The sequence below is a fragment of the Simochromis diagramma genome, unplaced genomic scaffold (genome assembly GCF_900408965.1).
Source record: "Simochromis diagramma unplaced genomic scaffold, fSimDia1.1 OVJJ01000304.1, whole genome shotgun sequence".
NCBI classification, from domain to species: Eukaryota; Metazoa; Chordata; class Actinopteri; order Cichliformes; family Cichlidae; genus Simochromis; species Simochromis diagramma.
This window is the reverse complement of record NW_024387030.1, coordinates 15613731-15641437: the sequence shown is the minus strand read 5'-3', so window position 1 is coordinate 15641437 and position 27707 is coordinate 15613731. Positions and strand designations below refer to the sequence as shown.

The following is a 27707-nucleotide window of genomic DNA, read 5'->3' as shown; positions in this document are numbered from 1 at the left end:
AATATTTACTTCAAAACTGTACCAATCACCAAGAAGGCGTTCAAGTCTTACTGCTTCACAGAGATGCGGTTCAGATCATTAAGGAGTTATTTTATTGAAAATGATTAAAAACACTAAATAAAAGAGCTGTTAGTCCATTCACACATATGCTTTTAAACATCAGCTCAGAGCTGTGGCCTACCAGTGAGCGTAGGGGTTGCCAAGAGAAGAGCAGTCCAAAGAACCACCCGATTCACACTTGCATTTCACCTCCTACACGCATTCACATTTAGGTGCAGCTCAGACAAGAGTGAATAAATAACCACAGCACACAGAAGTGCAGTGCTGTGAGAAGTATTTTTTCCATCTTGATTTCTTAGTTTTTTTTATATTTTTGTTACAGATCAAGGTTTCAGATCATCAAACATGTTTTAATCTTAGTCAATGACAAACAAAGTAAATATAAAATGCAGTTTTTCAATAATTTTGATATTTATTTACTGCCAGACGTGTTGAATCAAGATATCACTTAAAAAGCCTGTCTGACAAAGTGAAGTAGGCTGAATGATCTCAACACATCACACCACGATCTTAAAAAAAACAGCTGAGAAACAAAATCATTGACATTTAGTCAGTCTGGAAAGGGTTACAAAGTCAATTTTAAGACTCTGGGACTCTAGTGAACCCCGCTAAGACCTATTATCCACAAATGGAGAGAACTTGGAACAGTGGCGAACACTTACTCCTTCATAACTCCAAGAGCGTATCAACAACCCACCCAGGAGGTCACAGAAAACACCAGAACAACATCTAACAAAAACTGAAGGCCTCACTTGCCTCAGTTAAGTTCAGTGTTCATGATTCAAAAATAAGAAAGAGATGGGGCATAAATGGCATCCATGGTTAAGTTACAAGGAGAAAACCACTGCTGACCAAAAAGGCTTGTCTCAGGTTACTCTTACTCAGGTTATCTTTGTCAAACTTTAAAGTTATTTAATGATCTGAAGCATTTAAGTGTGACAAATATGCACCTAAAACCCCAGAAATCAGGAACGGGAACCCACCGCCAAAGGTACCCAACCACTTTAGCGCCTCGGCTTCTGAATGAGATAAGACACAAGTTATTAATATGTCCAGAACAAAAGGAAACTCATCAAATACACTTTTTCTGTTGTTAACCCTACTGCTGAAACACACTGGCGATCTGCAGCTGTAAAAAGGAGCCTCCTTCCAGTGGTGTAGGACAAATTAAAAGGCAGTTACATAAGTCAAAACAACCACTCAAAAACAAAGTACAGGAACTAAATTTGAACTAAATTGGCTTCAGTTTAGAGCAAAACAAACCAAATATTAGTAGTGGGAGATGGTTAACCATACACCATTTTATTAAACAGTTTAATATGTTGAAATTGAAGCAAACTTTCATGTACAATATGCATACATATGGCCCATATTTAATTCTAAAAGAGGACTCAAAGACCCGACAAATTACACCAAGTCTAAGAAAACATTTAGGGTCACCAATTACATGGAAGCCCGCTGTGACTGAAGCAAAAAGCTGACTATAAAGCTTGCTGGTGCCCAGACCGTTAGGAAAATGGTAAAGGATTGTTTTCAAGGACACAAACCAAATGATGGGAGATGAACAATAAAATTAACCAACAGCGCAAAAGAACCAGTATGCCAACAATATGTGAATCTGTGGCTTCCAAGAGTATAAAAATCCACAGTGAACTTCTACAAGACCATGAGCAGCAACAATGTAACCACTGTAACCAGCGGATGCATAAACGAGACTCCTACCTGCTATGGAAATCAGGTGAGTAGACACCTCAGCATCAGGAGAGCTAGAGAGAGCTAGAAGCTCTAATGGCAGCTGCCATTTATAATGTGACCACACTGGCAACCCATCAAGCAAATCAGCAGTGTAACACTAAACTAAATATTCATTCTTCTCACATTAACAACTTGTTTGCTCATGTAGACCACAGTGTCCTAAGAGTAAGGCTTCAGGCACATAGGCCTTAGAGACCTGCTGACAACCAGCTGAGGGAAAAATGTGTATCCCCCAATCAGCTGCAAGTGGTTGCTGCCAGTTCCTGTGAAGTTGATTGCTAAAGACCCATTCACGCATGCCAGAGACTGGTCAGTGAACCCCTAGTAATCATTTGCCGACTGGTCATAGTGTATTCTATGACCAGTCAGCAAGATTTTGCTGTCAGTCGGTAGGTGAAATCGGTCACAAAGATGTATAAGGTCGTGCTCCAGAAACCCTGCAATTGCTTTGGTCACTAGCAGATTGAGACACTCATTTGTGGTTTGCATGGAAGATGCAAACTTGTCTGCAAACACTTGCAAATTACTTTCCAAGTTATAATGAAATGTGTGTGTGAAATATGCACAAACAGAAACAGTTTACCTTCAAAGTTAAAATTAAGCCTTTTTTAAATGTGTTGGTTGCAGGATGCTAACAACCAAAGCAATCCCAAGGTTCAGCATCCTCTTTGCACCTGATTTTACCTGTTGGTAGCCAGCAAACTCACGCTGTCACTTGTGAACTGGTTGGGAATACACACAAGTGGAGGTCACCAAGGGTCACCAGTGGGCTTCTAGTGCAGTTTGACGAAGACCTAAAGATAGAACTACCACACCTGACTTTTTCATCATGTTTGTTTTTAGTGACTGGATCATACTGGTTCCAGGTTTTGCGAGATATTTTAATATTCCACAATACATGGATTTCTACAGAAAGCATTTGGGTTTTTATTCATGCATTGGAAGAAATGGCAAACTAATTTCCAACAGGTCTTCAGTAATAAATTTAAATGATTTACTGCTTTTGTAGCCATAAGGTCCAAGAAGATTACACAGCTAGAACAAAGTTAGTACTCGAACACTGCAGATAAATCTCTTGACTTGTCTTCTTCCACTGCTTTAAAAACTTTCCTTTCTCATAGGCTTTTTATTGTCTTTTCTTTTCTTTTCTTTTTTCTGGTGCCATTTTTATTGTTTGACCTTTCTTAGGAAGGTTGCAGATGCATTAAAAAAAACAGAAACAGTCACACACATGCACTTACACAACCACTAATTTGGACATAAAGGTGTTGAGATATATTCACATGTGCATCGCAGTACACTTACACACATACAGAGAGTTGAGGGCCTTTAGTGCCAGCCAGTAATCACAGTCTCATTAGGACTTTTGACAATAAGGAGGTGGTTTAAACTCTTAATCCTCTGTCACAGAGGGGAGCTTTTGCTGTCCACTGCCCAGCATCCAGGTGATGCATTATGAGTGCACTGGATGCTATGTGCTGTGCTGTATGACTGTATCTGGCATACAGAGTTTCTCATTGGAAACTAGCCAGCTGAGAGCATTTGGCAGAGCCCGCTGAGTCTTTGTGTGAAAACTTTCCTCAGCTAGAGAACTAAACACACTGTGTAATTGTTGTTCATGTCAGACACAATCTACTACGCTGTACGTTTATTGCAGCCAGATGAAGATGGATATCCATGTCTGAGTTTTTTGTTTTTTGGAAAACAAAGCATTTTATTTTGGCTCTTTTTTTTTCTTTCTTCATTTGCTCTTCTTCTGCCTAATTAGAGAGTTAGATAAAAGCAGCCAGCATGACTCAAGGACCGCCATCTCATCCTGGCTTCTTTTGATGGAGGGGATCCGCTTCTTTAATTACCGGTCTTCATCCATTCGTGTTTCACTCAAACTGCTCCATGGTCACATGATGGGGATTAGCCGCAACTTGTGGTCACGGTTGGTTGTTTGAAGATTACACAGCTTCTGAAGCACTGATCACACAAACACACCAACTAACAAAACACTCCCCCCCCCATCAGCTCTCATCAGCGCGTTCTGTCTGATGCAACACCGTTACATTTAAGAAATCAAGTTCATCAAAGTCTCGCTTTGTTTATGTTATCTATGTTTCAGTTATCAAAGATCATATTTAGGAATCTCACGCTGGTGCAAGATTAAAGAGTGGAAACTGTACCTAAAGCATCTTCCTATCAATATATGTTTCTGTTTTTATGTATGCAAACTTAAATGCAGCACTCTGGTCACTACTATAAGAATGATTGGTCTTTGGCAACGTTTTTTGGATAATGAAAACCATGCAAATTTCCTACTGCCAGAGGGAGGACGTGCAGTGGAAACAGTAGATGAGCCCGAGGCAGCGAGTGATACATTACTGCCTGACCTTGAAGGACTGCTTCGTTGATATTGGGATAAAAAATAGTGCAATCAGTGCCACATGCTGCGAGGAGGGGAATGCATGCGGAGTGCAAATACATCACATTTCTGTGACACGATTGCCTAGAAGTTATGTTTCCGTTAAGAAATGCCGTGGTGTGGAGTTACTGCGTGTGAACGTACACATGTGCACTGAAACAGAAATGCAAAACAAGTGGATCAAAAACAAGAGTGAGTGAGGAAGGGGTATTAAAACCATATGTTTGGGGCAGTGCCATGTAGCTATTGGTGCCTCGAAGAGAAGGCAGAGTGGGTTTTTTGGGAGGGGGGGGGGGGGGTTGCAAGCCTGTGCGTTGGCTCAAGGTTTCAATCGGGCAGAGCAGTGACAAAGACTTAAAGGAGCAGAGATGCATGGGGGAGGATGGAGGCTTTGCAATCTGTGGGCATGGGGATGTGGAAATAAATGTTTTACATCCCCAGCTGTTTTTATAGCGGCATTTACTAGAGAGCAGGTGCGAGGCTTTTAAAATCTCCCTTCACTAGTAAAGTCGCATCAAAATGAATTGCAAAGTCAGTCTGGAGTTGAAGTGAGGGCAGTAGCAGGGGAAGACGAGGAGTGGGGAGCGGATGAGTAGTCGAGGAAGGGTAAGAGGCGATTGCAAGTAGAGCTGAGTTCACAAACCTGGCTTTTATTCTGCAAAAACTCTGGTTGTTTCTTTTTCTTTTTTTTAATCTGACTTTACTGCACGGAGAACACATGCATGTGTATCTCTTCGCACACAAATCACTGAGGCGCGGAGAGAAAGGCACTCCCTCTCACGCAAAGAGCTGTGATTGTGTCAGTGCATCAGGCATTCTGCCAAAGGGAGGGGAGCCGGGGGTGGGGTGAAAAAAAAGTTTAGTGTGGAGGGGGAGGGGCACACAGGTGCTGAGCCTTAAGCCTGGGGGAGGAGTGGAGAGGGGAAAATTAGGGAGAGGCAAGTGGATGCATTAGGAACGAGAATAAAAGAAGGAACCTTGTCCCTTGGGCTGTTATTGTCCTCCAAGGATGAGTAAGTTAGGGCAAGCGCACATTTTAACGACCCTATGCCAGACAGTGGCTTCAAACAGGACAAGAAGGAAAAAGAGCACGCAGAGGCCAGTGGCAGAAAAAGCTAAACGAGAATAGCGTGACATCCGAATGTGTCAACAAAAGGAGCCTAAAAATGGTTTCTAAAGATATCCGAGCCATGCCATGCCATATATTGGCTTCCATGAGCGGTTTCATAAAGTGAATCTGTGAGAGAAGCAGGGCTAACTTTTTTTTTCACACTGGTGCTCTCCTTCTTCTCTGTCTCCCACTCAAGAGCGCACGAACTAAATGAGCTTCTTTCAAAAGAGAGAAAAAAAAGAGAGTTAGTGTGGGGGGGGGGGGCATGCTGGTGGGTTGTATTTGCTCAGCAGAATTTAATATGAGCGAGTTGGAGGCGCTTTTCTTCTGGGGCCAATTCCCTGAAGACACATCCATCTCTGGGAGATGGTTGGGAGGACAAAGGAGGGCTGCCCCCAAGGCTCTCTCCCACTCACTCACACACACTCACACACGTACAGAGCGCTGTCACGCACACAGATATCAACAGTTGCAAACACACACATAGACACGCACATATTCACACAAGTGCAGTCAGACAGAGTCCGCCTTGTCTGACAACAACAGAAGAAGGAGGAGGGAGCTGGGCTGAGGAAGAGTTGAAAGGGACTGAGAGGTATACTATAAGTAAATAGATGGACTAAAAGAGACGGCATTTATCAAAAAAAAAAAAGGTAACATGCTAGATGCTGGAACCTGAAAGCAAAAAAAGAGTTGATTTGGTGCAAATGGGTGAAGCAAAGAATGGAAGAAACCGAGCAGGAGAAAAAAAACAAAGCCAGGGTGTAGTATAATGCCCCGTGACAGCCCTGTCAGACTGAGGAAACAGCATGGAGACATGTTTATAAGTTAGAGTTGTGGCAGGCTCTCCAGGCACCTTCTGCTGAATCGGCTTATCCTCAGTAGCTGTCAGTCATCTCTGGCTTATGTCTGACAGCCCAGTTAACATGGTTACGTATTCCCTAAATTAACAGCAAACCTGCTATTTTTAAAAGCAGACTTTGATAATGAGTAAGCGAAAAAGTCCAAACACACGCTCCATCGAATGGACCCGAGAAACCTACCTCGCTCTGCGTCTTAAAGCCAACTGCAACCTATTATATAAATGTAATATGTAGTTTAGGGAATTGGATAATTGTGTTTTGGTTAGTTGGTATAAAAAGTCGCGTAATCACTCTAGTGTGAACCCCCCCCCCAGCCCTGTTTAGTTCATTTCCTGTTCCTGGCGCAGGCAATGAGGGATAATAAGCTCTACGCTACGCTGACTGCTCCCGATGATGTGGTCATGCAGTTTCTCTAATTCGCCAAACAGAGGAGAGCCATAGAGAAATGACAAGATACATGGCTGTCTCATGTAATCCCTCCAAGTTGTATGATGGATGAGATGGATGCAGAGTTCCTCCAGAGAAAACTAGGAAGAATGTGTTGAAAACATGTCATCAAAACCACAATGTGTGATGCAACCGAAAGGAGATTGCTCATCTTCTTGTCTGAAGTGATGGGTAGAGTGAAACACTAATCTGATGTGGTGTAGTATAGTAAAAGCAGCAGTCCCCTTGAGGGATACTGGCAAGACAGGCTGTTCTCAGCGGAAACTTAAAAGAATCATATTCCCGGCCAGCGGGGTTTTACGACGGTGTCAGACAATTGGGACTGGTTGTGAAGGGAGATGAGTAGGAGTAAGTGCTGTCAGTCAATAAACCCTATATCCTACCAAGTCACATGTTCTCATTTTTGGTTCTTCATAAACAATGACAACAACCCGTAGCACACAAAGTGCCGCTGAGGTTGTTAAATGTAAAAAAGAAAAACTCCAACAAAGCGTGATTACACAGAAACCAATAAAATGGTGGATGTGAGTGATTCATATTACAGTCGTGCTGCTCGAACCAAACTAAATGCGATTGCTACCGCAACTCTGCTGCGTCCCTCCGTCCTCCCCCCGCACCGCTCCCCTGAAATCATAAACAGATCCTCGGTTATTTCCCAAACTGTGCCGCTGCCTGGGTCACATTTACCCGGTCGCAGATAGCCATGACCAACCATATTACACACTTACCCAATTACCTAGTGAAACTGAGCAGGTGGTGGAGAAGGCGCACAATTCACATATACACATATATGTGACTCTACATGGGGTTAACATGAGGGTACAGGGGTCGTCAAGTGCGCAGAGAGTGCGAATGGATAGCGCACGGATAGCTGTGGCCTCTTCCCAGCTGGCTTTCAGCCATAGTACAGGTGCCTCACTGGATCACTACCCAGTCCTCTTTTACCCTACACACACATTACATATAGCTCTCCAGCTAGTGTAAGCTTCCACAACAGGTGCACTAAGTTAGCCTGCAGGCCCCAACACGCAAGGAAACAGATTGTTATTGTGGACCTTCTTTCCATCAGCTCCACTTTTTTTTTTGGCTTTGCTTTTTCTCCCTTCTACCTCTTCCCAACATCCCCAGGGAGCAATCGAGAGGTCCAACCTGAATGTGTAACCTAATCCCAACTCTTATGTATTGTGCAAGGATGTTGAAAAGAAGAGTGGCAGGGGAGGAGTGAGGGGGGGGAGAGATGGAGTATATGTTGCACATGCAGAGGATTTGAACAGCTTGGCAGCACGTTTGGGTGTGTGTGTGTGTGTGTGTGTGTGTGTGTGTGTGTGTGTGTGTGTGTGTGTGTGTGTGTGTGTGTGTGTGTGTGTGTGTGTGCTTCAGCGCATGTGGTGTATTTTGGAAGCAGTTGACACATAATAAGTCCATGAAATGATTTGTTCCTAACCTGGGGCAGGCCCTGGCACAATCTGTCACAGGAATGGAAACCGTTCTTTCACTCAATAAGGTTGCAAGGTTGCAGTTCCTTCAAATGCCAGAAAAATGCCAATAAATGCCGTCTGTGCATACGGTTTGTATGCATACGCATGTGCATGGAGTTAAAGCTCTAGTGCCAAGTTTTAAAAAAAAGACCCACACACACTTAACACTGACATTCGCTGACTGCTCTCTCTACTGTTTTGCACAGGAAAACTTTGCAGCCTACTGCATTTCATTATGAGAAACCCAGATGTGCGTTTTGGCTGCCAGTGAATGTCTTCAGCTGTGTATGACACTGTTGTTGGCCTCCCTACACTGAGTGCAGACAGAGAAATTATGCCTCAGGGCAATACTTTCTGCTCTCTCCCTCTCACTCTCTGTGGCTCTCTTTCTCTGCCATTGCTGCCTTTTTAGCTGATCTCTCTCTCCTTTGTCTCCTTCTGTCACCGCTGTCTACTGACTCACATCGTTACCACCCTCTCACCTGGTTCATTTCTTATCTTTTTTTTTTGTCCTCACCCTTTATCCTCATCTCCTTTTTTCCTTCTTCCTTTTTTTGTTGCTCTGTCTCTCTCTGCCACTCTTATCATCATCGCCTGCTTGGAGAGATGAGGTTGGTCTGACCACTGATAGGTAGTCAGAGGGCATGTGGGAGCTGGCTCCAGAAAGTCTGCCCCTATACCTACTTTGACACTGTCTCTCTCTCTCTCTCTCTCTCTTCCCGTCATTCACACACACACATATGCACAAACACACACGCTCATTTACAGCTTGCATGGTGCACCATGAAGCATGTCAAATGTCATCTTACAAATTACTCAAAGGAATAACGAGGCTTCAAAGACAGCGAGGTACTGCTAGCATCTGTCAAGTCAAAAGCTTTATCAACTTAGTCACTGTTTTGCATGAGTAACACTCTACAAGCTCTCCAGTGTTGACACATGCAGTTAGAACATGACATGAGTACGATCAGTACTTCTTGGTGTTTGTGCTGAGACATCACTAAACTGCCCAAAGCATAGTCACACAGTTCGATTCGTGGCTGGTGGAGGTGATGGGGGGCAGCTGTTGTAAGCCATTCACTCTCTTTCTCTTAGCCAATGTTTAATGTATCTCAGTGGGTAGGATGCAAAATTAAAAATGACTTCTGTTTTCTTTCTAATGCTCTTACTGATAATGGTAGTTATCAAGTAGTGCCATGAAATGCTCTCCTTGCTTCTTGTAGTTCATTGTGACCTTAAAAACCCCTTAAAGTTGGATAGTTGTGTCACTCTGCCCTCTATCGATCAAAGTATGTCATTACGTAATGATTTTAACTTTAAACTTTCACTGATGTATTTTAAGCAAGACTTAAAATACACAGTTTTTGCAGAATAAAACACTCCTGAGCTGCAGCAAAAGGTTGTTTGCCTTTTACATTTATAAATGCTCACATTCACATATCCTCAACAGGTAGGATCATTTTGCACAAGTGCAACATGCAAAGGGTGAAATGCACCCGAATTCACCTAAGCCAAGCAGTGCTCTAGTAGTCTAATTGACCTCACTCAGACAGGTCACTTGTCATAGATCCTTTCGGGCTGCACACTGAATCGGTTTATACGCAGCTGACAGACCATCGTCTAGACAAAGAGCAGAACCCCTTCCTAGTATTGTTTGTTGGTTGTTAGCGGTGGGAGAAAAACAGGAAGAGAGCGTGACTAAGCCAGTGAAAGCCTCTGCCCAGGAGGGATAGAGGCTTCCTGCCTTTAGATGTTTCTTTTCACATGAGCTGACTGGCAGCCAGAGTGATTGTCTTACAGGTTGATGGTTTGTGTGATAAAACTGTGTGAGCTCAGAGCGCTCTCCACATTGTACTGCCGCTATTCAACCACATGGTGGCAGCACTGCTTTAAGAAACTTATATTTTTGCATTCAAGTACTATTTTTCAGTCCTTTCTCTCAAAAATGGTAAATAAATGGTAAATGGCCTGTATTTATATAGCGCTTTACTAGTCCCTAAGGACCCCAAAGCGCTTTACACATCCAGTCATCCACCCATTCACACACACATTCACACACTGGTGATGGCAGCTACATGTAGCCACAGCCACCCTGGGGCGCACTGACAGAATGACAGACAAAAATGTTTAATTCCAATAATCACTTCTATACTGTGCACACTGTGGCTGCCCCACCCAGAGCCTGATTCTGCTGGAGGTTTCTTCCTGTTAAAAGGGAGTTTTTCCTCCACACTGTCACCAAGTGCTTGGTCATAAGGGGGTCATGAGAAAGTTTGGGTTTTCTGTCTACTATTGTAGGGTTTTTACCTTATTTTGCACTGTTGTTGTGATTTGGTGCTGTATAAATACAACTGAATTGAACTAAAACTAAACTTAACAAGGAAAACAATGGCGAGAACTTTGAAATGATGAGCCACAAGTCTGAAAGTTAGCAACATTTGTACTGACAAAGGAGTCAGTACACTTATTTGTGTTCTTTATGGGAGTTATTATATAGATGCACAGACTGATATGTCCCTGCCTCTTCAGAGTAAAAGGCTTTTGCCTTTCCTTAGCCTGGAAACATGGAAAACCAATTAGCTCCTGACAATCTGCTACCTCTAAAGGTCATTAATTAGCATGCAATAAACTCAATCCAGAAAGGAGTAAGCTTCGGTTTTACCCCATACCTAATGTTCCATCCTGCTTCATATTAGCCTGGTTCATGATGATGAACTGCAGGTAGTCAGCTAGTGAGTTTTCAAGGTGTGCGTGGGTGGATTTTACTGCCTGTGGACAGAGCCAAGGTAGTTGTTTCCCCTTCCTGTGTCATGTTAATTCAAACCATCTGAATGCTGTAGCGTCATGCTAAAAAAAGCACATGAGAGCTGTTTAGTTTGTTGATTTAAAGTGAGTGAACATATCCAAATGGAATTTCAATGTCCCCAGTATCAGGATGTTACAGTTAAAACAATTTATACTGCTCACTCATGTTATATTTGTCAAGTATATAAAAAAGTTTATGTATTAACCTAAGTATTTATACAGAACATACCTTTCACTCTCCCCTTCATCTGACCTGTGTCTATACTGTTCTTTGGCCCGTGTTGCTTCAGGTTTGCACATGTTGGCTGTGGTAATGATGTCAGTTTGTTGCCTCACCTTCATAAAGGTCAGAGAACTCACACATTTCTCACATTCCTGCTCCTGCTGCCTGTCCTTCCCCTGACAAAGACGGGAGTAAATCTGTGTCCCAGACACGACATTAAGCAGTGATCATCATCCTCCCCCCCGCAAGGTGGTTGTTTTGCCCCAGTGTTTGAGTTATTGGCGCTGTAATTATGATAATTTACAGCTGAAACACAGGTTGTGACATTCCTCTGCCAGCTGGAGGTCTGCCTGTAAAACTGGCACCTTTAGCTGAGGATCCTCCCCCACAGATCACACAGGAACTGCTCCATGTATAGTAGCAGGTGTATATTTTTTATGTTAGAATGCTTTTAATCAAGCATATGACTCTGTTTTACTTGATGAAACTGTAGATTTATTGTGGATAGTGTGTTAAGATTTAATTGCTGTAGAATACTCATTTCCTTTCATTTATTTATTTTGTGTTTCATATTTGTAGTTATCATCACCAGCTAGGTAAAACGCTACATGAGGTTTGAAGTTTTAGGAATCTAAAAACAATGTTAATATATTCTCATTCCCATTCACAGAGTTAAAAATTGCCCATTATATGTATAGAAACAGCAGACAAACATGTAGTCGCTGATGTGTACTGAAAACCTGCAAATTACAATGTAATATTCTAATAAGGTTGCTCCCTGAAACCCCCTAAAAGATTTATCAGTTATGGAATTGATAATTTAGCAATTATCTATTTAACTTAGAGTGCTTGGCAGATATGATACATCAGATTTTTAGGGTTTTGGTAGTACCCAAGTTAAATATGGGGGGGAGAAAGAATATTGAGGCTTTCAGGACACACAGCCATTAAAATGTGACTACTAACACGAGTATGACATTATATGGCCAAGTGTTTTGAATGTGGGATAATCGTGGTGATATTGTGGGTTCAAGTGAGTAAGACCCCAGTCACACAGGCCTAGAAATTGGTCAGCAACCAACAGGCAACAACTGGTTCTGAGGTCAAAATGTGTGCTCCCTGCACTCCTGGCAAGTGGTTGCTGGAGGTTGGTTGCAGTTGTTGAGAAATCGGTTGCTGGAGCATCAGTTGCACAAAGTTAGAGCCCAGTCAGCAAACTCCTGGCAACCACTGGTCACTAGCAAAATAATGTGTGTTGCCAACCAATCAGGGAATGCATATTTTCCCCTCATAAACAATGGATGTATCATTTTCAATATGGTGGGCACTATTAAGAAATGAGTGATTGATGCCATGTGAGAAACGTCTAGCATCATGTGACCAGAAACCATTGATTCTGCATGTATATAAAGATAGATGTAGCTACCAGGACATCACCCTTTGGTTTCTGAACGCATTTTGTTTTCTATCTGTACACATTTCACAAGAATTGCGACTCCTCCTAGATTATTTGAAAGATTTTAATCATTATTGCACACAATGTCCTCAAAAATGTCCTCACCCAAACTGTGCTCTGTGTCGAGGTCACGTTTGTCAAGCTAGGTGCCGCTAGGTGAAATCAGTCGCCTAGTGTAGGCTTTAAGATGTATTAATAGGTTTTACAGGTAGTAACCTATGAATTGTTAAGGTTTGTCAGGTGGATAAGGTACTGCTGATCACTGATCACTGATGTTCGGGTTTAGAGTTCCAACCATCTTTCAACGACAGGATGAAGTGCTCAGTTATCAGCTAACACTAGCACACTTGGTTAGCCAGCTGTACCAGTAAACTGTATGGATGAAACACAAAGATGCCAATATCTGTCGATTTCAAAATGCCCTCTCCATTTTTTTTTTTTTTTGCTTCACATCTGCTGAATATTTGAATAAGAAACTTTTTGCCAACATTTTTCTTGCAACAACTTTATCATCTAATAATATATTGGTGTCTGTGTACATTTTTTGCTGTGCTTCTGCAGGTGGAGGTGCAATAATGCAACAAAACACAGCAAGACAACTTAAATGGTCTGTAAGAAGCATTTTTACATGCACGTGTACAAGAATACAATCATGCAGCATCAAAGTAGTATATGACTTTGCTTTGCTGTGCTTTGCCTTCTACTCATTTGCTGTAACCATAGACCTCTCGAGGCATGCTAGTTCAATTGTCTCAATGATCTCATGTGTAAAAGGGAAGATTACACTGGGCAGGTGTCATGGGTTCTGGACACAAGGGTTCTTTCAGGCTTCTATCCACTGAGGAATTCACCATCATCGCATAGATTTGAAGATTAAAACTTCTGAGAGGTCCACTTAACGTTCCACTGGAGCACAACAGGGGTGAGCAAGTATGCCACTTGTAATTGTCAAACAAGCAAGTGGCCGTCTGCTCTGCAAGGTCACAGGATCTCCTGGTAAAAGGGTTGAAGGGAAAGTGAGAGGCCCAGAGCTGGGCACAGTCTGGAGCCAAAGGATTTGAGCCATGAATGTAGGAAGGGTCTGGGGCTGAGTCATAATGACTCCTGATGCCAATCGAACCCAAAAACCTTATGTGTCATTGCAGCTCTTGCAGAAAGTGTTGATCTAGCTGGTAACAGAAAGGGGCTTTTCAGACTGTGTGTATGTTGTTGGGTTTAGAGATAATCTGTTAGCAATTTAGCAATTATTCTTTGTTATTTAGTCCACAGCTGATATGTGCATTTCTGTGAAACTAAACTTTAGCTTAGAGATGCTTTGAGTTAAGGATCAGTGTGCTAACAGACCAGTGTTTAGCTTTACCATTAAACACGCTTGTTTAGAATATAAGCATGATAAGACTGGTGGGAATGCCGTCACTGTCATGAATAAAAGTACTGGTTGTAGCAAGGCTTTATAAAAACTTTAACTATATGGAAAAGAGGATCACAAGTTATTAATGTATATTATCTGAGAAAAAAAAGAATTAGTATTGGTAATAGTAAGCTGTCTATTGTAAAGCATAAGATGTAGCGTTTGCATTGCCGGGAGAGAAAAGGTCAGAGGAAGTCTACTATCCGTAGACCCATCCCAGGAGAAGGGCCGGAAAAGGTTGATTTATCCCAATGATTTAAGTCGGGTAAAGGTTTCATGTCTTTCATTTGTATCTCCTCATGAAAATATGTAAAAATAAGTGAGAAGAAGCTTTTGTCAGTTTACACAACAGTGATTTACATGTCAGTATTTACGATGTACCAGTCATTAGATGATCAAGCATCGGCTAAAATGTATTTCCTCTTAACAGAAAACAGCCATTTCACAGACTACAAAGCCAAAGTGACGTACCTGAAGCCTCAAATATCCTCGAGGCTATTTGAACCCACTGAACCTTTAAAAAGTTCAAGCAGGACTTTTTAGAGCCAGAAGAAGAAGAAAGAGGAGGAGGAGGGGACTTGCAGTTTTGTGTATCACTATGTTGCCACTCTGCTGGTGGTGTGATGACTCTAGGGGTTTTTTTGCAAGACAGAGACAAGAGGACTGCAGGAGACCCGACAGTGTCAAAACACATTATTTTAGTCCCCACAAGAAAAACAGCAACTGGACCAGACCTCACAGGGAGGAAAAACGGACAGAGGGAGCGGAGAGGTGAAAGAGTAAGAGAAAGCAAGAGAGGAAAATAGAGCACATAGATACTATGGATGAGAGAATATGTTAAATGATGTTAAACTGTTCAGTGTTTTCCTGAACTTGATCTACCACAAGAAAAAGAGCTTCTCTTTTTTTGTGGGACTGGCTGTTTCCAAACTCTGCCTGTCTGGTCCAAGCAAATTAGGAGCCCAAAACAAGAAACAAAAGCACTTGTGAGTCCTTCTGGATGGCAGTAATGGAAAAGAGATGCAATCATAATTGCTGAATATTACCTCAATATGTTGTTTCTTTCTTTTTCCCTTTTTTTCACTTTTGTTTTGGATATGTTAACCTTGTTTCGGTTCATTTCTAAAAGGTTTTTGTTTGTTAACGCCTCTTTCTCATGTATTGAAAGGTTTTTCTTCCTGCTTGTTTAAAGAAGCAGATGACCTCATCTGAGTTGAAAACAAGCCATTCATTGGAATATATACTGCTTAGCCTCCAGACTAAATGCTCCATTTTTCTGTTATTAGTCGCAGAAATATGGCGCAATGAATTGCTTCAAAACTGTTTAAGCGGTGAGTACACATTGCTATTATGCTCCACATGCCCCACTCCACCCCCACCCAAAGGATGCATGGTCCAGTCTATCACTCTGAGCTCAGAGATAAGTCAAATGAGAGTGATACTCAGCAATGAACAGTGACACTTGGGTAAAAATCTCCCAGCGCTTCCTGGGGACTTGTAATCAGGTGTGCCGCATGCTGTCCACTCGACGTGCATTCAACACTCCATGTCATGCGCTACGTTTAGCCCGGTGTCACCACCAGCCTTTTACTGCTGCCAGCAGTTCACTTCCAAAGCATCATTCACACCCATCTCCTGAAACACCTCCTCACCACCAGCCTGACGCCTCCACAGCAGCAGTATGTAATTCAGTCGTCTGAGCAAGCAAGAAGAGACAGGGGCACTGGAGGCTGGTAGTCATCTAAATCTGTTAAGCCCTCCCCAAGGATGATTAAGTCTCCAGAAAAGATGCATCGCAGCCTTGTCTTCGAATGAGCGAGGGAAGCTTTTTGAACCTCTGTTGTGTTTTCTTGGAGATCTGTGACTCAGAGCATTATTAGTACACACACGCTACAGTTATTCAGCCCCTGCAGCCGCCCTTCCCTGCCCCACCTTTTCCTCCCATTTGCTCCATGCAGAGACTCACATACAAAGCTACCAACACTGAGAGTCCTGGAACTACAGAATGAGCTCTGGTTTTAGAGAACACGCTGCTCAACAGAATCTGTATTTACACCAAATCGTGGCTCAGTGGATACAATAGCCAAAGAGATGGATAATCTGAACATGGTGCTCGAGTCCAGACTTAATCATGGGAACATTTTCAATTCAACACATTTATGCAGCATTTAAACCAGGGCACATGCTCACAGTGAGTTTAAATGGGGAGTATTCTAGTTTGGTGCAGTCATTGTACTGTTGATTTTTACCCTTCTTTGATTGCTAAGAGTATGTGGAAATGTAATACAGCAAGTAAAAGAACCTGGAGGCAAAGCTGTGACCATATGAAAACCCCTTACTTGTCTATTATAAGAGAATGAGTGTCCTGTGAGATCTTAAAGGCTGTCACCCAGGCAAATAGGTCAGTGCAACTGGGCCAAAATCTGTGTAAGTGCATGGAAACTGAAGCTCAGTGTGATGGTCTGATGTGTCATCAGACAGCATGGGTGTCCGGCCAGCGGTCAGTGGGTCTCATTTGAAGAGAGCTCTAAGTGTGGGTGAGGGAGGGTGGAGGGAGAGGCAGAGGACAAGAGCTGAGTTGTGTTGCAAGAGCTGATTATGCGTGCCGCAGGGCTGGTTTCCTGGATGTTGTGTTTGTGTTGGAGTGGGTGGCTCCAGGCAGATGTTGCAAATGAAGGAGGCGCTGTTGTGTGTTGACATTATGGAGGAAAATCATACCGGAACACACCTGATTGATGTTTTTAGAGGTAAATATTTCCAATGAGAGCAACAAAATCCACTTGCCGCTGAGGCAGTAATATTCACAAGTCGTTACATGATCTGATGACCCCAGTGTGTTTCACCTTTTGGAAAAAATGACTACTTTGTGCCTGCAGCAGATAATAGGAGGACAGCAGATTTGGTTTTCTCTCACAATCATCCTTCCAGCTGTGCTCACTGCCCACACACAAACACACATCCATCTGGCCATGAGCACAGAAACACTGCTTCAGCAGACATCAAATTACTTTTTTACCTTCCCAAAGCCATCTGCATACACAATCAGACACCTACAGACACAGGTAAGCTTCACACAAACACACAAAGCAAAGCATGGGAATGAAAATGAAAAGATGAAGACAGCTTATTATGAGATAAGAGCCGGCCATCGCCCCCAGCTATGTTTCAAGTATAAATTTAATAAGACTGCCTCATATTATGAAAATGCTCACTCGCTTTTTTTACCCATATAACTTAATATCTTAATTCTTATATTATGATGTAAGATCCAAATGCAAAAAAGCCGCTACCGTTATTTTATATGACAGGACCATTTATTATAACGCTGCTTCCATATGAGAACGCCTGGTTTGTTTGACGATGAGGCTCTAACAGACTTTGGATGTATCATTAAACAGAACCGATAATGCTGCGCTTTATAATAATTAGAAATTCATAAACATTTAGATACTGATTATTAGTTATTAATGACTAGACTCATAGCGCATTACAGAATTAACTACAGCAGGGAGACTGACTCCTTCATGCTGATCTCACTTTGAACACAGACGACTGTTGCTCAGATAAAGTGTTTTAAGAACCGCTTTTTTAAAAGTAGAAAATGGTACATGAATTCTTTAGATGCGACCACAGTGAAGCAGAAAAAGAAACTCGCACTGAAGACATTCAAACTTGTGTCATTGCGCAACACACAGAGTCGGGTTGTCGAGCAAGCGTAAATCAGTTCAAATCCTCCCTCCTTTCGTTCCTTGTGACTGGTCGCTGCCTGTGTCAGTCAGGGGGAGGGGTACACCGCTAATTTCTATATGCTTGTATGTCAATTTAGGACTCAGACTGCCCTTTTTTCTGTGTGGCTGACAGCAGCAGGAAACCTCAGTGGACCTCCACTACCTCGGTTCTTGGATTTCTGCGTGTGTTTAACCAGATGAGACGCTTGGGACGCGCAACTGCTTGCTTAGATTGAATCATTGTCTCTGGATACTGGTGCCCCTTAAGACGCATCCGCACACTTCTGTCTCGTGGTGTGTGTGTGTGTGTGTGCTTTTGAAGAGAGCTGCTGGGTAATAAATCGCACGCCCGAGGGAAAGCTCGTCACAAAACTTTTAAAGAGGGCTTGACAACTTTGGAGATACGAGTTCATGTGGCTGATCGCCTGACAGAAGCGGACAGTTTCTCTGGAAAACTTATAAACGGGGGGGTTTCTCTTAAAACATGTTCTACAAATGCTCCGTGGTGTTACTGAATGTCCTCTTTCTCGTGCGTGCGCTCTCGGCTCACGAATGCACGGCGTGTAACCTCCGGACTTGTCCCTTTAAACCCCCGCTTGTCTGCGAAGGTGGTCGGACAGTGGCCAAGGATCCGTGCGGATGCTGTGATCAATGCACCCGGCTGGAGTGGGAGCCCTGCGGCGGCCAGGACTGGGCGCACGGCTACTGCGCCCTGGGACTGACCTGCGCCTCTGTAAACAAAACGGGAGCCGCCACTATCCCCGAAACTGGAGTATGTAAAGGTAAGTGGGACTCGGTCGTGTGAAGTCAGTTTAAATAAATGGCATTCTATTCAAGAAGTAACTTAATAGGAAAAGAGAGAAAATCTATTAGTGAGTGTGCAACCTTTCCCTTTTTTTTAGGCACTTGAAGCCATCACTTAAAAAAAACGTCATTGAGGGCCCGACTGCAGTGACAGTGTCACTGTTTACTTACTTCTGGCTGCCTGGAGCGCACATGGTGGCTGTTGCCAGACATTCGTGGTTAACGTCACTGAATGTTTTGTTTAGGCGTTTAAAACAAACTGTGATCTTTTCCCGAACCTGATTTTTTTTTTTGTTGCCTAAATTTAACCAAACCCTAACAAAAAACGTCATGTAATAAGAATAAAGCTTTCAGACAGAGAGCTTGAAGGCAACATTCTCCCACCAACACCTGGAGAAAGCCCCCAGGTTAGAGTCGCTGTTGATTACATGTAGAGTAGTCCTGTTCAGCTGCTTTTTCTTCCCCCCAGAGCTTCATTTCACTCTCATCTAAGAACCAATAACAATACACCAACAGTGATTTGGCACTACAATAGAAGAAGGTCCTGCTCGCTTTAGATTGATGAAAGGTGCATTTAGAAGTGATTTAATATACAATAAGAGATGTGACTATGTCCATGTGTGTGAGGGCAAAATTGAGGTTTACTAATGTCTTGACAAAAAAGAAATGATGATTGCGCTTTAAAACCTGGAGTACATTTGAATGCAATAAATAAGCTGCCATTTTCCTGTCTCTTCTGTTTACACCACTGGCTTCATTGTGTTCCTCAGAGGTTTAATAGATTGACAGCGTGATTGCAAAAGTCCCCAGAAGATTTTCATTTGCAATTCTGTGAATTTCACAGTGCAGCACCGTACTATTCTTTCCAGGCAGAGCTGGACCTGGGTAACAGTGCATGTGCTCGTTTTGCACACAGTTTGAGCAACAGTCTGAACTTCAAACATATGTATAGGGTATCAAGTTCCCCAGTAAGAACTGAGTTGGTAGCAGTGGCTTTATCCTGAGAAACAAATAACCAGTGGATGGGACCCCCTTTTACCTGCACTGTGTCTAGGATGATTGAAAAGGGCTGAAAGGATTGTAGGAGAGAGCAAGCAGCTCTCAGTGGGGGTCTGGATGTCCTGACCCTGCTCTTCCATCATCCCTCTGTGGGGTGGTCCAAGTCAGAGCTCCACAAGAGTTTTAGAGGGGTCTCCCGCCTTACCATTGGGCCTCATGTACAGGTTAGACTGGTGTCTGGAGGGCATTTCCTTTTAAGCTTTGGAATGAGCTGGAGACCTAGTGGCTCCTTCATTTGAGTCATGCCTCAGCTCCAGGGACCTCAGAGCATGCTGCTGAGCCCAAATACAGACACATGAACACAGCCCAAATATCCCAAAGGATCTTGGCTGGGCTAAAGCAACACCTCCCAGTGTGTTTTCAGGGGCCACAGTAGGCAGGCTGCTGGAGGCTGATCCCAGATTTCCTTCAACCTGCAGCACTCTTAAAGTGATTAGACCTGCAATCAGGAGTTGGGGGTAAAATGTTTCCGCTTTTCTGATCCCCTGCTTGTCTACTGACAGTCTGGATTTTCTGGGTGGTCAAAATCTGTTGGTGTGGAGACTCAGCAGCATTATAACACAGGTGACATGTTGCATGTTGTGACAGATGGTTACCATGGTTATCAATCAGTTGTTAATGTGTTATATTTGGTGTCCGGTTCCTAAACGAAAGCTGACACAGGCACTGTACTACTGCTTTCCAGAAGTGGCATTGTTACAGAGACACTGAGATCCAAAAAGAAGTGGAATTTGCTGGTATTAAAAATTTGATTTAATTTTCTTCAAAGCAGGGGGCGTGTTTCATATCATTCTTTGTTGCCAACAAATTTAACAGTTTTTTAAGGTACAATAACCAAAAGTAATTGCATGAACCCAGAAAAGTGTGAAGCTTGCCAAAAACAATAGTAGTTATTACAATAAATTATTCTCATGACAGATTTTGGTATTTAAGCATTGAACCTGGCAGTTAGCACATAAAATGTTGAATGCTTTGTGGATATACAGGTTCCATTTCTGACAAAACAAAACAACAATCCTCTTGGCCATTCACCTTGTCCTATCTGCTTCGGTGATCAGCCAGGTGAAATCAGCCATTCCTACCTAAATGAATTCTATCAATGTTCTCATTTTATTCCTGTGTCTGTTCTTCCACACCGAGCTTCCTCATCCTTCAGAGACACTTAACATACCATGTAACGGAATGCCGGTCTTACAAGGACGCTATGTCCACTGCACCGCTTCACATACCTTCTACTTCTCCCTTTCTCTGGTATTATCTAACGTTTCAAAGACTTCCTTTATAGCTCGCTATCAGCCACAGGGCCTCTAGATGTCAGCTTTTCTATCCTGGCTCTGGACGCCAAGCCAAGCAGTCTCAGTGACCAAGTCAGGAATCCCCCTGGGATGAAGCCACAGGCTTTGGTTAGAGTCACGCCAGGCCAGATAACAGATGACCAGAACACATTAGTGTTAGGCTAAAGGAAACTGAGGCAGCCTTGCATTAATTGTTTTGAGTAGCTCCTTTTCCACATTTCAGATCTACCATTGCATGCAGACAGGAGCTACTACCATCTTAAATGAAAATACACTTGCAGGTACAGGAAAGCCTCAGGATGGAAAAAATTCTTCGACTCAGGATCGTTTTAGGGTGAAAGGAAGTCAGAGAACGTTTGCTGTATTGAAAAGGCCATTTGTGCTCTGCCAGTTCAGTGGGCATGTGAGAGAGCTATTAACAGTGCTGGCTGGCTCAGGTTGAAGGTGATATTACCTTCACTGCTTCCACTGGCCGAGGTTTACCCTAGCGCTCGAGAGCATCAGCCATTGCCAAGCAGTCATCGGCATAGCCCGCTCTAACACGGGGAAAGCATTTACTAGGACGCTTTCTTCTGCAGCCACATTGATTCACTCCAGCGGTAAATTGTTTTATCACAGTAAGAGATTTTTCTTTTTCCCCATTGTGGAATATCTGTTTCACATTAATATGGATCAGCATATGTGTGCTATTATCATCTGCGGCATCTAAAAGCACAGTCGCGGAGTTCGGTTTCTTTCTAGTCACTTTGAGTCATCCTGTTATTGTTTCTCCTACCCCCAACTGAGCGTTACCACGACTCTCATTTACAGGCTTGATTTCAGGTAGGATCACTGCAGTAGTCAGGTAAACTATGAAGTGCTTATGTTTATGTTGGATAGTTAAACCTTTAACACCTTTTCCTCTGGCGCATTGTTCTGGTATGTAGCTGTTTGGAGAAGAAAGCCAGAGTATTTTGATAAGCTCCAGTCACACATCCACACTGCTAATTTGAGGTCTTTCAGCGCAATCTTGGGAAGGGGCCGCTCTGTGTTGGAGTTTATCTCTTCCTGTTTTCTGAGCAACCAATTCCTACTGCTTTTAAACTACTATGAGGGGAAGGTATTTTGAGATGTAGATGTGGGTTTTCTGAAAGGAACGCTATGTGTAATGTGTAGATTGGCACTCACTCTCAGTTATAAGTCGCTTTTATAATGTTTGATCCAAATTGAGGCCAAGTCTCGAGGTGCCATGTCAGGAGTGGGGGGTAAAGCTCCCTAGTAGAAGTAACAATGCGTGGGTATGGTGGCCTTAGTTCAGAAAGGCGTTGCAGCAGCCAGCAGAGATGGAAACCCTGGGAGGGCCCCATGCTGTGGAACAAAAGCAAACAAATGGGCTCAGTAGCTGAAGCAGCGTGGCACAATGAGGAGGGAGGAGGGATGGCAGCCCAGCAAACACACTGGTCATTTCAGTATCTGTGGTGCCCACATAATGTGTCGCAACAGATGCTGCAAGCTGGCCAACCCTTAAGCAGTTCTGGGAAATATGGCTTGGTTTCTGGCACATTTTGGCCTGATAAAGTTTCACCTATAAATCTGTCCAGTATTTATTTATCCATTTTATATGGGACTAAATGGAGTCATAAGCCGATTACCACATGAACTACAGACTTCATCTTGTGAGAATACAAATTTAAGATCGGATATGAGACCAGTATTAATTCTGTGTGAGGGGCCGTTGTGTTGATTTGAGCCAATGTGAAAATAGCCGAGGTAATGGTCTAGCAGATTCATGCATAGTGGGTAGTAACACTTGTACACTCTGGTTAAGCAGCTTCCTAAACCATGCAAGGTATTTCCAGGAGTAAGAAAGCAGCCGAGGCAGACATCTGCTGTAATGACATTTTTCAGAGTTGTGTGAAAACAGCTAATTCAAGTTTTTTTCCCTTTGTCTTACTTATATTTTTTTACTGTCACTGTTATTTCCCACAGTACTGCCTGACAATCCAGATGCAGGTCTTGAGGATGAGCGCTGCCCACTGATGACAGGCTGCGACAGAGCAGGAGGTCAATGTGTCTGTGATGCCCGTCACTCCTGCTTGGGCTCTTTTACCTACCCAGACCAAGAAACCTGCATGAAGGCCAGTAAGTCAGGTAAGCCCTCTCTCTTCATCCCTTTCCATGTTAAAAGGCAGATGTGTGTTGCACACGCACGAGCACAGAAACCCTTCAGAGGGGATAATGCTATCTATTGAGAGGAGTTAATCCATAACAGATGTGGCTCTGAGGTGGCTAATGCTACTTGGATGTCATAGTGATGACACACATGCTAAGGCTTTGTGTTGCGGTTCCCCACTCACCCTTGAGTGGTGCCATTGTCTGTGACTCATTGATGAATGCGGTTTATGCGTGTTCACGGCCGGATTTCAGATGGTCGGAGGCACGAGCACCGGGAAAAGCACAGAGAGAAGTATGTGGGACCATCCAACCCAGCCTGTATGTTCTCTGGCTGTAACCTGACCGCCGAGGGCTGCGTGTGTGAGTCTCAGAGCTGCCACCACCACTTCGCCTACGTCAACCGCAGCCAGTGCCAGGAAGCTGCAGGTAACCTTCAAATGACCTGCAAACAGAACCCACAATCACACAGTAGCACTGCTCAGCTCGGGTTACTTGGGGTTTTTTAAATAGCGTCTAAAACAGTCGAGTTACATTTGGATTGCAGTGTTTAATAATTATCTATTTTTAATGAACATATTTATAAACTATAGGCTTATTCTGGGTGAAACACAACCGCATCATTCTTCATGTTCCGGCTCGTTATTATGGCTAAAATAATGAACTGTAAACGTTCAAAATTCTGTCTTCCAAAGATTAAATGCACTTTCTGTTAGAGTATTTGCATATTAGTTACATATTTGGTGTCAGCTTTCATTTCACAGTCTTCTTGTGCAGTTTCAATAGGCACAGCAAAACTCCACTGATTATGAGAGCAGGAAAAGTAGAGGAGGGATGAGGGAATGTATCAGATTAGCCTCAGATGCCGTGGAAAATGATGTGGAGAGTGAAACAAAGAAGGTGCAAATCTGACAGAAGGAAATACAGGGACTGTTAATAGAAATGTGGTGTGCAGGAGATCCTCAGGTGCAAGGCAGAGTGCATAAAGTGTAAGTGAACTGAGTATGATTGGTTCCCCAGTGCTCTGAGGTGAAGAAAGGGGATCCTAAGAATATACAAAAACGTGCCTCTCTCTGTGATTGACACTTTACTAAGTGGAAAACGTTCTTGGCAGAGTGAATGCAGTTTTCTCGTTTGGATTGTAAGGTGTGCGGCAGATAGGCAGGCGCTAAGTGTCGGCTGCCTCCTGAGTGACATTTACAAAACAGGATGAGATCGGCACTCGGGGAACTGTTTGTGTTGGGTAGAACGTGTCCTCCGTAATCTGCTTTTCAAAGACAGAAAGCAAGAAAATATGAATGACACCTGAAGAAAAATAGTCTTGATGGTTAATGGACTGGTACTTTTCTACTCAAAGCACTTTGTTACCGCAGTCCTTACTCACCCATTCATACAAGTGCTTTATTTTCTATGCTGAAGCACTTTTAACTGAACATGTACACAATCAAATTCACATGGATTGATCAGGGGGCAACTTAAGGGTCAGTATATTGCCCAAGAATATTTCAGGGTTGAATCACCAACCTCCCAGTAAGTCAGGGGTGGGGGACCTCCAGGCCTCAAAGGCCGGAGTCCTGCAGGTTTTAGATGTCTTCTTGGTCCAACACAGCTGATTTAAATGGCTAAATTACCTCCTCAACATGTCTGTAAGTTCTCCAGAGGCCTGGTAATGAACTAATCATTTGACCCAGGGTGATACCTAAAACCTGCAGGACACCGGCCCTTAAGGCCTGGAGTTCCCCACCACTGCAATAAGTAGACAACTTGCTCTAACAGTTATGGCCTGTGACTGTGTTACGAGTGACTGTGCGTTTTTTTATGTTGCTCTGCTCTGGTTCTCACTCAATCTCTTTGCAACTTGCTGATATTTTTGGTGAGGAATGGCTCTTAGGATAGACAGTACCGTGGTTGGCAACACGCCATGCAGACATATTTAAGTTTATTTAGTCTCCGGATAACATTAAGGTTACTGCCGAGCATCTACAGTACAGCTGCGTGGATGTTTGTCTTGAGCTATTTATGCAGCAGATTCCACAGGAAGTGTGTTCACCAAATATCAGATTGTTTAGACGCATCATCAAGTCTAGTGTTTCAATGAAAGACTGGCTGCTGCGCTCCTATGTTTGCAACTCGCTCATCAAAGTATGAGCCCAGCGGATGACGGTTTAAACTCGCACTAGTGAAAACTGTAAACAACATTTTTCAGCAGCTTATGACTTCAGCACCGCAACACACACACACCCGTCTAATGGCCCCTCATTAAGTAAGCGAGCAGAATACGTGCTTCTACTATGACTTAAAGAATACATGTGCATGTAGAGCGATGCACACACGTCGACGTGTCCTTCAAGCGCACAGTGAGCCTTCGAATGGGAGCAAGTAAGCCTGCATGCTTGCATCTGTGTTTGCGCATGTGTCTGTGTGTGATAATTATCTTGTTTGTCTAGATGTCGCGGCAGAGATTTTCCTTTGTCTGTCATCAGCAGGAGCTTCCTCTACGACCAGACCGGGACTCTGTGGTTAAGATCCTGTTTGCTTTGTCCCGTTGGGCTCCATGGAGACTGTGTCTATCAACCCCTCGTTGCTTTAGACACAAGCAGCTATTAAGATCTGTGTAAGCATGCCCCTCTGGAGTGTGACAAAAACTGTATTCTGTAAACTTAATCTCAGGGTACAAGAGCACCACTGATCGCTCCAGTCGCCACAGCGCCAACAATAATACTTATGATGGTGCTAAACATAGAATAGCCACCTCTAGGGGTCACTGTTGCTATGCAGTAGCAACGCAATGGCCATTCCGAATCCCAAAGTAGTTGCACTTTTGTTTCTGCGTCGGACTTTCTTTCATTTCCGCCACATGTGGAGCGACAGGTGCTCATGTCTGCCTTCGGGATGATCTGCTGGAGAAACTGCATGATCTCGATCCCCGGACCTCCAGTTCTGGGTGCGACTTGATGCCAGGAGTCAGAGGAGAGGACGTCAAAGCAAATGTGCAAAGCGGTGTTTGGTTGAAAACAAACCGCAGCTGCTTGACTTGCATGTTAATCTTGCTCTTCAGTGGTCAAATGCCCAGAGTTTCACTTCTTGTTTTTAATCCTTCAACACAAATGACAAGAAAGAATCACAGATCGTACGGAAGAATAATAAGATCTCTGGGCAGCTCTACCTTCGCTTCTAGTCACATTGAACGGAGGACAGACTTGATGCTAGAGTACCTCTCTGTCCTATCCTGAGCTGCAAAGTGTTATTGTGTGAGGTTAAAAGGATACATAAATGTCAGGGTTTTTTTTAATGTTAACTGTTTTTAAAAGAATATTCTCACACATTCCATCTTTAAAGCAGACCTCATGTCTCAGCACTTAAAGAAACACTCTTTGCCTTTCCTCAGAATTTATGTTCACGTCTCAGGACCTGTACACTCACACATGGTAATAGTTTGTCCCGTCCTTCTTTTGCTTTCTGCTGCTCTCTGACTCATACAGTGGTCTTGTCTGTGACTCATCATGATCTGTTGAAATTCAACATCTTTCTTGTTTCACGGCTGTTGATGTTCCATTTCCTAATCGCACCTCATGTAGATTTGCTCTCTTGCTGGACTACAAAACACTGATGTAATTTGGCTGAATATGATCAATTAGAAGCAACGCGGTGTGTCAGACTTATTTCCCCACATGGGAGGAAAGACGATGCGACGTGTGATAGAGAGGGAGAGGAAATGCAGACGCAGAATAGGAAGTCACAACTTAGTCCAACCGCTTTTCTGAGATATTTGTGTCCCTGCCCCAAGGATCTTGGTCATGTGATGTTTAGCAAATTTCAACTTTAGGATGGTTTACATAGTTCTTTCACGATAAGGTTCCTGAGTGGTTTTTTTAGAAGAAGAAGCAAGATTCCTCTGCACTTGTTTACTGATAGAAACTAGCACCAGCAATCTCTGCATTCTGTAAGTCAAAAGCCAAAACCAGTCTGTGCTGTAGCAGTCAAGCCATCTAGAGCTGTTTTCACCGACGAATTCCCAACAATTTTTGGAGAACTGTGCAGGGACAGCGACCTTGTCCTTTCTGACAAGCAGCGCTCACTGGAGATAGTTTATATCAGCTGCATTCTTTCTACTGAAAATAGTTTGGCTAAGTTGAGAATACTGCCTGGGAATGGTGCAGAGATGGCGTGACATAGGATGACCACTTGTGAATCACACATGGACTTTGTAGTAGGGAGCTGGCTGCTAAATGATGTCCGATCCAGCTACACTGGGCATTAGTTTTCTCACACAGGCGTTTGTGGGATTGTGAGGAAAAACGAGAAATTGTGTGTAGTAGTTCACAAGCGGTTAACCAAATTGGGAAGCAGCATCCAATCTAATGCCATGACACAAACTGACCTCACTCTCGCAAATCTGCTTGTCCACCTGTGCCACCTCCATCCTGCCTCTCTCTACACTTGTAGAAAGAATGGTGGTTCTGCTTGGCTGCAGCTTCTTTGTGGCAGGGCTATTACTGGCTGAGCCAGACCGCCATCGGCTGGCAGGGGCCACGAGACGTCTCAGCGCTGAGTGTTTGTGCACCGTCTGCGGAAGCTGTGGCCCGGTTGTACCCTGCAAGCTGCTAGTTTCCCAGCGAGTGCTTATTTCTGTGTGCGGAGACTGATTTCA

General features: G+C 43.4%; 1 protein-coding gene and 1 long non-coding RNA gene across 5 annotated transcripts in view; one reads left to right on the top strand and one right to left on the bottom strand.

The window, feature by feature from the left end:
- The window catches only part of crim1 (cysteine rich transmembrane BMP regulator 1 (chordin-like)), a 62836-nt gene that overhangs the window by 6741 nt on the left and 28388 nt on the right, over positions 1 to 27707 (top strand). For 2 of the 4 annotated variants that reach the window (XM_040042735.1, XM_040042734.1), the window contains 2 exons: positions 22874 to 23035; positions 23312 to 23485. In XM_040042735.1, the coding sequence (XP_039898669.1) occupies positions 22924 to 23035; positions 23312 to 23485 (286 nt within the window). In that variant the 5' untranslated portion in view covers positions 22874 to 22923. Of the gene's footprint in view, positions 1 to 17803; positions 18530 to 22873; positions 23036 to 23311; positions 23486 to 27707 lie in introns of those variants that run through there. The other 2 variants (XM_040042732.1, XM_040042731.1) reach the window with 2 other exon arrangements.
- Positions 665 to 26561, bottom strand: LOC120740391. Its single transcript, XR_005697360.1, has 4 exons — positions 24607 to 26561; positions 17849 to 17853; positions 5108 to 5114; positions 665 to 675 (listed from the first exon to the last, which is right to left on the bottom strand). It is a non-coding gene; the product is annotated as an uncharacterized LOC120740391 (long non-coding RNA).